This window comes from Ambystoma mexicanum, chromosome 13, assembly GCF_040938575.1.
Source record: "Ambystoma mexicanum isolate Mex_15411 chromosome 13, UKY_AmexF1_1, whole genome shotgun sequence".
NCBI lineage: Eukaryota > Metazoa > Chordata > Amphibia > Caudata > Ambystomatidae > Ambystoma > Ambystoma mexicanum.
This window is the reverse complement of record NC_090938.1, coordinates 532873041-532887359: the sequence shown is the minus strand read 5'-3', so window position 1 is coordinate 532887359 and position 14319 is coordinate 532873041. Positions and strand designations below refer to the sequence as shown.

The following is a 14319-nucleotide window of genomic DNA, read 5'->3' as shown; positions in this document are numbered from 1 at the left end:
CAAAGATGAGTCCAGAGAAGAGTTTCTGAGAAGACTTGACCTGCCTCTTAATGTGAATCCTCTCGACAGGCTGACGAGGTATGTAGATGTCACAGGCGGGCCCTTCGACCTGGTTCTCCTCCAAGACTCTTACCTAGTTCTCCTCAAGCATATTTCTCTTTTCACTCAAAAGCCTTCTGCCTGGATCTCAGCAAAGCGTTATACCCATGCCTCCTGTAGGCAACCTGCAGAGAACTCAGTTAAACCTCCTTTCCGCATTTCCTCTAAATTTTTAGTGGATCGTTTTCAAACTTTGCTTCACAGTTCTGTTTTGTTCTCTGACCTGGAACTATTGGAAGCCTCTCCTGAGTGTCCACTAAGGTGCCTACTCAAATATTCTCCAAGTATCTGACTCAGGTCCCCTCCACAAATCTTAACAATATCTTGTAGGCTTTCCACATGGTGCAATACAAGTCTCCTACCTGGATTTCTTCTTGAACCCATTCCTGGTTCTTCTCAAAACCTTAATACATGGGTTGTAGCCCACAACTAAGCCTGATCCGTTTTGCACATCCTGCCTGTACTACTAGCAGAATCTCTATTTATATCTCATCCAGCCTCCTACCTCCATCCCATTGGACCACTTATTTAGATCTACTTCCTTTGCACTTCAGATAACTACTGGGTGGTGATGAAGCCATTGAAACTCAGGATTCAACTTCTGGTTGGTACAGTCGTGTGCCATTGTAAACTTTCACTTCCCTTTGAGATCGTCGAGAAGGTAGATATATTCAGGCAAAGACCCTGCCCAGCTTTCCTTATGTTTGAAAACACAGCATACCTAGCGGACATGAGCTTCGAGCTGCCCTGTAGCTGCAAACCAGAGGAGGTTTCCACAGTGGTCTGGTACTACCAGAAGCGCATCGGCAGTAACGAGACCACCGTCCTGACAGATTATAACGGCACAACCTTTGTGGATGCAGGAAACATCCGGCCAGGCACAAATGTGTTGCTGCGTTTTTCTATCCGGTTGTTTAGCCTCATTGTCTTCAAGGCTCAGGTAGGGGATACAGGTCACTATATTTGCGGTAATCGCGAAGGGGCATACTTTTATGCCTACGACATAGATGTACAGAGTTCACGTGATGCCCTCATTCTCTTTGCGGACTACAACCAGCATCCAGCAAAGAATCAGCAGGACAAGCACTTCACAGCTTTTACCACCTTCTGGGACTGGACCATATGCGACCGCTGTGGGGTCAGAGGGGAGCAAAGGAGGATTGGTCTGTGCTATTTAAAGAGTAGTTACCTCTTCACTCGGTATGGCATGGCCACGGAGAACATAGCCTCCTGTGGCTCTGGATCGGTCCCCAACCGCTTTAAGAGAACCATGACTGCGCGGAAGACTGAGATCCTGATCCGGAGTTGCACCATGTCTTGTAGTCCGAAGCCCAAGCATTTAATTAAAGACTTTTTGGTCCAGAAAATTACCAGCATGGTCTCCAAGCTGGGGACTAACCTGACGAGTTTCGATGTTCCCATCCAGTTCTACGTCCTACAAACAGGCATCGGGCTCATTATAAGCTGCCCAGGTGCCAGGCCTGAGCATGCTGTTGCTTGGGACAAAGATAACAAGCGACTCTACCGTGTAAATTACCTTGTTGGGATGAAAAGAAACATGAGAGTATTTATTGACCATGGAAACCAGTTGCACATAAAATCTGCTAGGGCAGAGGACAAAGGGCTTTACTACTGTTGGCTCGAAGGGAGGCTTACTGCCGGCTTCCGTTTGATCACGCTCTACAAAAAAGCTCCTCGTCGCTCAATGACTGATCCCGAGACAATTTTTGCGATGCAGCTCATCTTCATCAGCTACGTAGTGCTCTTCATCCTGTTTGTAGCAATCCACTGCTTCAAATGTTGCTTTCACCTGTGCGGGTGCTGCTGAGGCAGAGTTTACAAGTCATTGATTGCTAAATGCGCTCCTGTTAATTTTTATTTAATCCTTTTGGTAACTCAACATATATTTAGAAATTGGCTCTGGGACTCTCAGCAAAACATCTGCACTTGAGCTGGGTAGACACGTTTTATTCAGGTTTCAACCACAATGTCTCTATGCCTTATTTATCCTCAAGAAGGTCTACCTACATACTTATGAAGCAAAGCTTCACTCGGAGCATGGTGGAACAGATGAAATCCAGGGTGGCCGCATGACACCAAGGTTCTAATCCTGGTATGTTCTATTCTCATATGCCAATTGAGATATGCCACCATTGCCTGATTTGAACATGCCACCCAACACAATACCATGTCTGTAGACTTTGCAGAAGGCTATCTAGCCGATTTCAGGTAGACCGAAAAATGGCTTCCATCTTGATCACACGCTCTGGTTATTCCCAACTCATAGAATTCTGCTCTTTTCATGGATATTTCACAAGCAGGCCTTACAGTTGTTATGGGAATGATATTATTAAAAGCTATATAGCCAAATCATGTTTTGGTGAGCAGTGTCTTGTTTGTGTAGACTGATCCTGTCTCGCGCTCCTTTGCATAGACGGACACCAAATATATCTTATGTACATCGGGGGAACCTGTAGGAAGTGGCTTGAGTATTGCAATCACATTAACGTCAAACTTGTATAGAGTCGTCCTGCATGTAGTGTGAACTCTCAGAGTTCCAGAGTTTCCACTGCATAGAGCGGTGTAATGGAAATCTCGCTTTCATGACATGGTTCATTGGTGGCATTGAAATTAAATGAAATTATATTTTATTTATATCGCGCTCATACACAAGTGTTTCAGAGCGCGACCAGGCAAAGGGAGTGGAACAGTGGAGAACAAAAACAACGATCTTACCAGACCCAGTGACATTAAGAGCGTGCAAGTGCATGGGAAAGGAAAAAGGGGGGAAAGTGCATAGGAGGGGGAGAAGTGGAAAGTGCGGAACAGAGGAGAGAACAAAATAAAACAGAAATAAGTAAAACAAATAAACAGATAAAGGCAATAGACCTTGGTAGTGCAGCCAGCATGTGGCAAAGTGCTAGGTTTGACAGATACGGTGTATCTGATAAGTGCATTTACATAAGGCGAGCCCATTGAGGTCACATTGGCAGATAGTCATCCCATTGAGGTCTAGTTTATATGTGCTGATCCCTGTAACTGCTCATTTGCAGCAACAGAGCCAATGAGGTTTCCTTTGCAGTGGGCGATCTGCTAAGGCCATATCCACAAGTGGTGAAACTCTTCGTGTGTTGTTTATTTTTGGTTGATCCAGTTGGGGTCTTCATTGTTTAAGATTCGGTTTAGGATTCTGTATTGCTATCTATTCCTATTCCCCAGGTATATCAACATAGATGTGCCCTTTTCCTCCAACCGTAAGGGGTTAAGGGAGCTGTAGTCCTAAACATCCAAACCCCTGGATAGGGTACGGTTCACAAGGGACAGTGTTCTGACTGTGTTGTGGGGTCGAGGGGTGGGGGCTAGAATCCTCACCAATTTCATCCAAAAGAATGTTTAGAAATGTGATGTTCTTTTAAAAAGAGACGTTTAGCAACACTTTGATTTCACTCATGTTTAAACGTACTAAACAAAGTGACATTTGTTTCGAGCAGTGGGCCCATTTCAATGAAAGCAACACATTTTCAAACTAGGAGTTCAAACAAATGCTTTCAAACACTTTTTTTTCCAAGCGTGCAGTTCCGGCAGTTCACACAGTCTGGCAGTGACGTCCCACGGATGTAGGGTGGGGCTGCACTTGTGCTTCCGGTGCGTTGGTCCTCCTTGCAGCTTTCCCCATCCGTTCCCGGTTGGGTTGAACTTCAGATGCAGCATGTAACCATTAATCATCGTGCACAGTCCATGATATTTATTGTGTTTTTCTTCCGGGTGGAAGAATATTTCCAGGGCCCTGAAAACGATGCAATCTTTTGTCAATAGTGGCCTAGTGGAAAGGGCCGACGAGGGGCTCTTGGGCAAAACACGTGGATGACTGGGCACCTCTGAAACAGCATTTCACTAAGTACTACCAGTGGCCCAAGTGTACGAAAAGAAGTAGTGGAACTATGGACCCTGCTGGCCTGACACCCTCCCCACAAACCCCATCGCCACGCCTCCACCCATGCGCAATCCAAACCCCCAAACAAACACACCTGCTGTATAAGGGAATGTTCAGTGCACTGCACTTAAGTGCACGTTACAACTTCTTCCTACACTTTTATATTAAAATGAAAGCATTCCGGAACGGTTTCTTTTCAAAATAAAAGTATAGGAACAGTAAAACTTTAATAACAAAAATAGAGGAGCACTGCTCCCAACCACTCCCATCTACTTCGACCTCTGAGTACTTCCCGCCCAAACATGTACAGTCAAACCCGGTTTAGAATCCTCCCCTAAAAGACTACCTGTCTCGGATGCACTGTTTCGTGCTAAGCACAGTGGCGCCTTCTGGACAACACATATAAGAATAATCTCTGCTTAATTTAGGGAAGATGTGCTCGCTTAACTACATTTGGCAGAATGCCCTCTGCCTCACCAAAGAGGAGCTCCCCCTCCAACAGGGATACAGGTCATATGATGCACTCTGGCTACAGGTATGATGAACCCCAACATATCACTACTCATGACCCCAAATATCGCCCAAGTCCCCTGCACATGTTGTCATTGAGTTGTGCTGTAAATACCAAGTTACTGGACTGAATGGTATTAAACATCTTGAGGAAAATACACACACACCCACAAACATACACCTGTTTTCTCTTAATCTCACTGGAATGCCTTGACATTCTCCATAAGGTTTTCTCCAATCTTCAACAGTAATATTGGAAATATTTCACCCATACCTATACGCCTTTCACTGCAAATCTCCATAATGTTCATTGCAAATCGTCTGTGTGTGTAAGTATATGACGACACAGCCCTATTTTTTATTTTATGTATTGTTCATTTGTTAGGCGCTTAAACAATAAGCAAAAACTGTTTCAAAGCACCCACAGGACAACAGGGTGGGGACAGGGGAAGGTAGACAATGAATTACAACAGAGGTAAATAAATAATTGAATTAATATTACAAACAATGGGAATGAAAGGGAGGGTAGACAAACCTACTATGCCTTGTGAGTGTTCAGAATGTACAAGTGTAGGGGCCACGGGGTGAAGGGGGGTGTAAGGGATAGGTGCTGTGGTGCTCATGGAGAAGTGCTAGGGGTGAAGTGCTAGGGGTGAAGTGCTTAAGAAGAGAAGAAGAACGTAAGTGCTAACTCCCGTGGGAACCTAAGTCTAAGTAAGTGCTGTAAAAATAGACAGTGGCTGGGATGAAGGATGTGGGGAGACAGGGCCCTGAGGATACATAAGGGCCCTGCATATCAGTCACGCTACTGTATGGTTTGCAGGGAAGAGAGGAGGAGAAGGAAGAAATAAAGATAAAGGTCTTGAGACTTTTTTTTCGTGACTTAGGAAGGACCTGCTCAAGAGGGAGAGGGAGGCTATTTCACAGAAGGGAGCCCGCCGAGGAAAGTGATCAACCACCAGCTCTCTGTTTAGCAAACCGCTTCACTCACAGGGAGTTGGTACCAGAGGAACACAGGTGTCTAGAAGGGGAGTATTTGGTCAGGAAGCATTGAAGATAGAGTGGTCCCCGGCCCCAGATAGCCTTGTCGATGATACAGAGGGATTTGAATTTAATTCTTGCTGAGACCGGGAGCCAGTGAAGGCTTTGTAGGGGAGGAGAGATGCAGTCCCTGGGCTTGAGGCCAAGGATGTATCTCGATTCCCTATTCTGGGTTAGCTGGAGGGGTCGCAGGGTGGATGAAGGAAAATTGAGGAAGCGGCTATTGCAATAGTCTAACCTGGAGAGGACTAAAGCACAGGTAACATTGAGTCTCTGGGGGAAGATGAGGAAGGGTAGAGTTCCTTTGAGAAGGAAGAGCTGAAAGTGGGACTTCTTGGCGATGTCCTCAATATGTGGTATGAAGGAAAGGGAGGAGTCAAAGATGACTCTGAGGTTCCTGGCTTCAGAGGAGGGGACAGGGGAGGAGCCCACAGAGTCAGAGTGAAGGGAAGAATTAGGGTGCAGGGGACACAATAGGGATGATCTCGGTTTTGCTGGCATTGAGGCAGAGGTCATTGGCAGTGCATCAGGGCCGGATGGCAGTGAGGCAGTCAGGGATGAAGGATAGTGCAGGGGCGTCAATGAGAAGTTTGAAGAAGAGTTTTGTGTCATCATTGTAGCACTGGAAGTTGGGTGAGGAGGAGGAAATGAGGCGTGCCAGCAGAGAAAGGTATATGTTAAAGAGCCAGAGTGAACGAATGGAGCCCTGGGGGACGCCACAGGTTTAGAAGGAGGTAGGGGAGGTGAAAGAGCCCAGAATGGTTTTGGAAGAACGGTCAATTAGGAAGGAGGTAAGCCAGTCCAGTGCCTGCTCCGAGATACCAAGGGGAGCCTTTTTATGAGGATGGAATGGTTCACTGTGTCAAATGCAGAAGAGAGATCAAGGAGGATGAGGACAGCAGGGGAGTTAGAATCCGGGGATGCAAGCAGTTTCTCATGAGTGTTCAGCAGAGCAGTTTCCGTGCCTCTGGATGCTCAGAATCCAAACTGGTGGTCTTGTAGACCTCCAACAAGTTCAGTGTGAGAGTGGAGTTGGGGGAGGGCCACCTTCTCAAGCAGTTTCCCCAGGAAGGGGCTGATGCAAATGGGGCGGTAGTTGGCTGGGCAGCACGGGTCTGCAGAGGGTTTTTTAAGGAGGGGGCGCACCAGGGAGTGGTTGAGGGAGGATGGAAAGAACCAGTAGTAAAGGAGTCATTGCAGAGATCAGCAACAGCAGGGACGAGAGAGGAGATGTTGTCCTTAATGGTCCTGGAAGAGCATGGGGCAACCTGTTTGGAGGAGACCTTCATGGAGTTGACAACTCTGGTCACTTCTTCAGGTGAGACAGGAGCGAAGGAGGAGAATGAGGAGGGTGAATGGTAGGAGGGGGCAGAGGGAGGAAGGTTGGGTTGGAGGAGTGCGTGGCAAAGCTGTCAGTGTGTCCTGGATTTTTCTAATGAAATGAGAGGCAAGTGCATTGCAAAGGTGCTTGGAAGGAGTCGGGTCAGAGGATACTGCGGGCAGGTTGGCAAATTCCCTGCAGATTTTGAAGAGTTCTGGCGTATTGTTAGATGCATTGGACACTTGTGCCTGAATGTGGGCTCTCTTTTTGGCGTGGATGGAGAGTCTGTATGTCTCTGGATCAGGCGGCAGGCCAGTATGTCAGAGGGTGAACCTGAAGTGTGCCACTTCCGTTCGGCAGCTCTGCACTTATGTTTTTGGTCTGCAAGTTCTGCGTTGTACCAGGTGTTACGCTTGGAGGCAGGTTTCAGGCAGATCCTCATGACTGGGGCAAGGATGTCAAGGGTGTTGGTAATGGACAGATAGAGGTTGCTGAGGGCAGAATCAGTGGAAGAGTCTGGGTTGGGTGGGCAAGGGGGTTATTGCTCTGTGCCAGGTTGTGTCTCTGATGCTACAAGAAGGCAGGGGGGTGAGCAGAATGTGGGATTTATTTGCACTGATTGGAAGTGCCTGGTGCTATTGAGATTGGGCATCTGTGAACAAGCCTAAAAGGGGAGGAAACTGAAATAAAAGAAAATCCATAAAGCATTGTGTGTGGTAGAATACTTTCTGCCTGATTGTGGGGGGAGCTCAGCAGCATTACCTGGTGCAATTCTCATTTATGCTCCCTGCAAATGTAACTGCTGTTTAATCTGAAAGGTTTTAGAAATAGGTCAAATGTTCCCACTCAATGTGGCTGAAAAGTTCATATTTAGCTTCTAGAGTCCCAAGGATGTCCAACTTTTGGCCTTGAGGGCCGGAATCCAGATTGGTTTTCAGGATATCCCTCATTAATATTTGTGAGGAAATATATGCATACATTTACAATCACTGTATGCTAATGTATCTCATGAATATTAATGAGGGGTATCCTGAAAACCCCAGATGGATCCGGCCTTCAGGGCCTGGAGTTGGACCATACCGTTGATCAGTGCAATGCATTGTGGGAAATATCGTTTTTTGCAGCAAGATATCCAGAATTAGTGTCTCTGAAAAATGACAGTGTAGATTACTATTCCAAGACTTCCAGTAGAGAAGCATTGTGTTAATTGTAGTGCTGAAAGATGCATATTCCTCAAAGCTCGTCCAGTAGAACAGTAAAGTGTGCTGGACGTAATGCTGAAAATTGAAGGTTCCGGTTCAAGTCTTCCATCAGGTCAGCAGTGTGTATTGTGGGACTTGTAGTGATGAAAAGAACATGCTTTGCTTTCAAGTCTTGCAGTATACAAGTGAAGTGCATTGTGGCACAGGGTGTGTTTTATGTTGAGCAAAGCAAATGATGCAGTTTAATGATGTAGGCTTTTTTGGTTAAATTACCTTTTCTTTCCATTCTTGAACTCTCAAACTTTTCCACACATTACTGGGCACATACATAGATCCTTGTGCACATGCCTACTTGTCACAAAACGTCCTCTGCCACACTCAGTGGACATATTCCAATGGCATGTCCCATTATCCCCTCGGCTCATTCAGGAGGATTGTGAACAGTAGACAAATGAGTGACCTCTTCAGCTCTGCTAGCCCAGCCCATAAGCTCACACAGTCTCTTTGGCTGAGATGGTGCGAGTGGATGCTGACGAAAAGCTGATTTATCCAGAAAAGATACTAGGATGTGACCAGCCATTGAACAGGAGAATTATCTGCTTGCTTTCTTCCTTCTCAACCTGCCGCATGACTCTTTCATTGAAGGTATGACAAAGTCCCTGGCCTGACTTTGGGGACTGACAGTGGGGTGGTTGGATTAACCTTGCACCACCAAATGTTGTATCTGGGTTCTTTCACCAAGTAAGTACAAAAACAACTCGGAGTAATGTAGATGCCTGTATTACTAGTGCACAGGATAACTGCAAGTATAGGACATTAGTACCAAGCAAGGGTCAATGAGCTTGTTACAAGCAAGAATGCTATGAAGGCTATGAGGCCTCTGCTTCACCGCTGTGGCTCTGAGGTTCCATCTTTGACTGCCCGCCATGGAAAGGAAGAAGGAACTACGTCTTGTCCCTTCTCCCGATCCCTGGTGGCCATATTTTTGCTTTTTTTCTCAAGCCAAGAAACAGTTGCAGCGCCGTTTCTCCACTCGAGAAAAAATACAATTAGTACCCCGGTACGACGTTCCGGGGTACTAATGGCAATATAACCCTCGGAGGGGGGCCATTACCGGTTGGGTCATGCCACCAGGCTCTGTTATAGCCCTCGCTTTGCTCAGGCTTCTTACTATGGCCCCGGGGGCATGACCTGACCGGTAATGGACCCCCTCCGAGGGTCATATTACCTAAATATACCACTGGCATCCACACCCCTAGCCAGCTCCTTCCAACTGCCAGTCAGCAGAACATTCCGATCCAGGCACAAAGAACATTCCACCCATGCAATGCATTCCACAAGCTGCACCATACATTTTAACAGCATGCACTCTGACCAGCAGACTACTACACCTGTACCACTCCAAGTTGGAGGATACTTGTCCCTGGATGAGTTACACAGGGAAGACCAAAACCATACCGCTCAGACTGAGGCATGGGACATTCATAGGACCTACTGCGCTCAGAGAAAAGGCGACATTTCCACTAGTCCTGTTTTCAACGTCGCAGCAGAGTTCATGGACACCACAGATAGACCCAGAAACACCGGCATAGCAGAAGACACATAACCACCTGACCCGAGTCTCGTAACTCAGGCAGGAACAGGCACAGCCGAGGCCCCAGTGGTGCACGTTGGAAAGGGGAGGGAAGCCCATGGAGAGGCATCCTACTATAAAAGCCAGACCCGTCCCTACAAGAAATGCCCAGTTAAGAGAAGTATGTAGAGGACAGTGCCTGGAGGAGATGGGATAGACGAGGAATGGTGGAGAGGAGATGCTAGAGGGAAGCATGTAGGAGCTGGAAGATTAGAGCGTAGTGTGGAGGAGTACAGGAGAGAACCAGGGATTTGCCCCTAGAAACACTTGTGTACATGCTTGTTTCAAATGCTATATCATATCATTCTGATGTGGGGGTACAAACGATACCCAGGAATTCTGAAATTTTAGGTGTCAGGGGTTATCCAAGATTTGGAGGTACAGGAGTCGCCACATGATATGAGCATGCAGGTTGGAGGTATGGGGTCACCCCAAGACGTAGAGGCGCCGGGATCACCATAGGATTTGAGGGTACTGGAGTCACCCCAAGATTTGATGGTGCAGGAATCTTCAGAGGAAATGACAGGGAGGGAAAGGAAGTAAAGGAACCTGGACTCTGGGGAGAGATGTCTCTAGAGAATCTGAGGCAGCTCACTATTACTAAGATGCAACAGGTGGAGGTTTGGTTGGACCAAGAGGAGAGGTTTGAATCTGAGAGAGTAGAGAAGAGTTTGGCCAGGGAAGGTTGCCCGATTACAGAGGCCTATAGGATGGAGGTGGAGTCAAGGTGCTAAGCCTGCCACCAGTCAGAAGAGAAAGGATAGTGCTTAGAAACAGAAAGGAGGGGATGGGGAAGTTATAAGGAGGTAGTAGGAGGAACAAACCACAGAGTCAAGTCTGGCCCCTGTGAGGAAGCTCTTGAGCAGGTTCTCAGTCCAATGTAAATGTTATGGGTTATTTATAACGCGCTTAATGTTTGTTTGTTTATTGATTTGTAGGACGCACCGAATCCGTAGGTAACTGGGTACACAAAGGTACATGAAAACTTAAAGCTTAGGTTACAAAAGTTCCAAGGTACAATCAATACAAATGTTACACAGTAGAATCAATACAGTGAGGTGACAGGAAATATACAGGAATAAACAGTCAAAGGTACAGGTAGTTGCATCAAGCAGATATAAGGTATATACAATAGATTAGGTTCAGTAAGGGTCAAATGTCATTGGAATGTAGCCAATTGAGTGTATTGCGCCTGAAGCTGAGGTCGGACTGGTCTGCTCTGAGAGCTAGGGGTAGTGCGTTCCAGGACTGGTCGTCTTTCACTGGGAAGCTGTTTCCTCCAGATTTATTTTACTTGAATCTGGGTATCTCCAGACAATAGGAGTTGGCTGCTCTGGTGGGACGGATAGAGGTTCTCCTGATTATTCTCTCAGTTAGGTATGGGGGTGCTGTGTTGTTAAGGCAGTTGAATGTCAGCGAGACTGTTTTGAGTAGGATCCTGTCCTTTATCTTTAGCCATCAGTGTTCTCTCCTAATTTTTGAAATATGTTCTTTGTTTGGTATATTCAGTGTCGTTCAGAGGGCATTGTTCTGTAAAATTTGGATTTTGTCTAGAATATATTTATTGCCCGCTAGGTATAGGGCGTTGCAATAATCCAATGTTGACATTATTAATGCGTTGGCAAGGATAAAACTGCTGGCTTTGGATAAAAATGGTCTGCAGGCTCTGATGAGCTTGCAGGTGTAGGCCATGGACGATGCCATAGAGTTTACTTGCTTCATTAGTGTTAAGGTCGAGTCAATGTAAAAACCTAGGGTTTTTACTTCTTTGACTACCTTGATTATGTTTCCATCTATGTTGAATGCGGAAAAGTTTGAGTTCAGTTTTGTAGATTGGCGGCCGAACCTAGGATAAGAATCTCAGTTTTGATGTCATTCAGGCAGAGACCATGTGATGCCATCCATGCCTGAATGAGGAGGTATACCTTATTTACCAAGGTCGTATCCTTTTCAAAGTTGCCCGAAAGGAGGATGAGGATCTGAGTGTCATCAGCATAATTTGTATATGTGACACCCAGTCCGTCCAATTTGTCGAATAGGGGCTTGGTGAAGATATGTGGTAAAGATATTGTATGTGGTTGGCGATACACAAGAGCCTTTTTGGAACGCCACATGTAGTCTGGATAGGGTCAGCAGATACTGAGAGGAAGAAAACTCTCATTGTTCTGTTGTCTAAAAGGTACTGGGTCCATGCTATGGCCTCCTTCGAGAAGTGAGTCACAGAGGCTAGGTGTTTGCATAGGACTTCGTGGTCCACCAAGTCGAAGGCTGCCGACAGATCTAAGAGAAGTAGCATGGCAGTTTTTCCGTTGTCCTTGAGCGCATCGATTTGTGCGTTAAGGTCAATTAATGCCATTTCCGTTCCGTGCTGAGGCCTGAAGCCGGATTGGTGGGTGCCTCGAAGGAGGTTTGTTTCCAGGTAGTTCTGAATTTGCAAGTATGCTACCCTACCGAACATTTTCAGAAAAAAAGGCACCGTGGTGATGGGCCTGTAGTTTGTTGGGATGGAGGGGTCAATAGTTTTTTTTTTTTAGCAGAGGTAAAATCCAAGATTCTTTTACGGTGCTTGGGGCCATGTTAGTCGTGAAAGAGGCGTTGATGAGTTTCGAGATGAATGGCGTAAAATCTCTGGCTGCGTCTTTGATTATTTGGGCAGGGCAGTTGTTGCCCTGGCAGTTGGAGGGTTTCAGGAACAGAATATTTTTTTTAGTTTCCTGGTATACTTTGGTATAGCTCAATGGTTGTACAGGGCTAGTGACTTCAGTGGGACTAGTGGGTTCCAACGCGGAGGAAAGCAGGGAGGCTTTTTTATTTGCAATCTTGTTTTGGAGTGTGGTTATTTTGTTCACTAAGGCATTCTGAATACTAGTACACCATGCCTTGTCCTTGGGTACGTTGTCTGGAGGAGGTGTGGGGGATTCCAGTTCTCGGAGGATCACAAAGATTTCTTTCATCTTGGAGCCGGCATTGGATATTCTTTCTTTAAATAGATCTTTTTTAGTGCAAATTATTTCCTTTTTGTAGTTGTTAGCAAAATGAGTGAGTTGCAGCTTGTTTTCGTCCGAGGTGGTGTGGCGCCATAAGGCTTCTAGTTTCCTTTTTTGTGATCTGAGGTCTTTAAGATGGGGTGTGAACCAGGCGTTAAGGTTTGCGCATTGTTTACTTTTACGTAATTTGACCGGTGCAATAATGTCTAGAGCCTTCGCCATGGTGTTGTTGAATACTTCAACAAGGCGGTTGGGGTCAGATTTGCTTGGGAGAGAATTGATAAATGGGAGAATGTGTGGTACTAACTTGTCTGGTTTGATATTTGTCCTGTTCCTGGTTGGGAGGGGTGGTGCCATGACTTTATCTTTAGCTGTTTGTTAGAGAGAAGTCAATAAGTTGATGGTCAGTCCAAAGTTGTGGGGTTACTTTGTTAATAGAGGTTTCACAGTTCAGGTCGGCCACCCAGTCTAGGGTCCTTCCTTTGACGTGGGCCGGAGTCTGGACCTTTTGTGTTAGTCAGTGCTCTGAAAGGGTGGTGGCTACTGCCAGGGCATGTTTGTCCTCTGGATCATTAAATCCAAGGTTGAAGTCTCCCAGTATTAATATTTGTGAGGAGTCTTTCGTGTTATTGGCCAGGAGGCTGGATATATCCTTCTCAAAGGTGCCGATGGGCCCCAGTGGTCTGTATAGTAGGTAGATGGTTAAGGTGCGGCAGTTGGAGAGAGGCAATTTGGCAATAAGTATTTCACAAGATTTAAGTGGAGGTGGAGACAGCAGTCTTAAGGCAATGTTAGCTTTTGCTATAATGGCTAAGCCGCCTCCTCTGGCATTGGGTCTATCTGCTCTGAATATTTGGTAATTGTTGGGGATTGCTAGCATAAGGGCTGGGCCTGCTGCATCATGCAGCCATGATTCAGTGACCGTTAAGAAGTCAAGGTCGTTGGTAGATATTAGGTCAGCTATTTCAGTGGAATCAGCCACTAATGATCTTGCATTGATTAGTGCTCCGGTGATAGTGGTCATGTTGTTGGGCTCCTGCACTCCGGTGGGAGGAGGATTGGGTTGTTTAGTTGTCGGTATGATGGGTAGGTAGGAAGCACGATTCAGAGTTTTAGGTAAGGCCTCATAGTTTGGTCTGGGTGCCGATTTGCAGCAGGGGGCATTTTTATTGTGGCTAGGGTGGAGATTTATATTAGTACTGATCTTGGGCTCGTAGAGACAAGGTAGTCTAGCTCAGAGTCTGTTATTTCTGTCGGGTAGGGGACAGGGTGAGTGTCTGGCATGGGCCATTGTTGTAGCTGTGAACTGCTTGTGGATGAGTGGTAGAATGAAGAGTAAGATAGTCATCTGGGGATTACTGGGGAACATAATTCTGATGCTGACCACTGTATTTCCCACCGTCGCTGGTCGGGTATCGGCGCAGACAAGGCTGATGCAGGCCAATGGAGTAAGCTAGCAAGGTGGGCTAGATAGGTGATGGCAAAGACTGGTATCAGTTGGCAGGGTAGGCTGGGCAGGCATACCTATAGGTTTCTAAGCACAGAGCCGGGGATCGAACCTGTGTTGCTCAGCGTCGTCTTGTTTCCAAGCT

At 46.4% G+C, this 14319-nt stretch overlaps 1 protein-coding gene across 1 annotated transcript; it reads left to right on the top strand.

The window, feature by feature from the left end:
- Positions 1-670: 670 nt before the first annotated feature.
- Positions 671-1927, top strand: FAM187A (family with sequence similarity 187 member A). The gene has a single exon (XM_069632829.1). It carries the CDS (start codon positions 671-673, stop codon positions 1925-1927), a length of 1257 nt encoding a protein of 418 aa, XP_069488930.1.
- The last annotated feature ends 12392 nt before the right edge of the window (positions 1928-14319 follow it).

What these genes read in the sequence shown, in the direction of transcription:
- FAM187A (XM_069632829.1), top strand. Translation starts at nt 671, where the DNA reads ATGAAGCCATTGAAACTCAGGATTCAACTTCTGGTTGGTACAGTCGTG.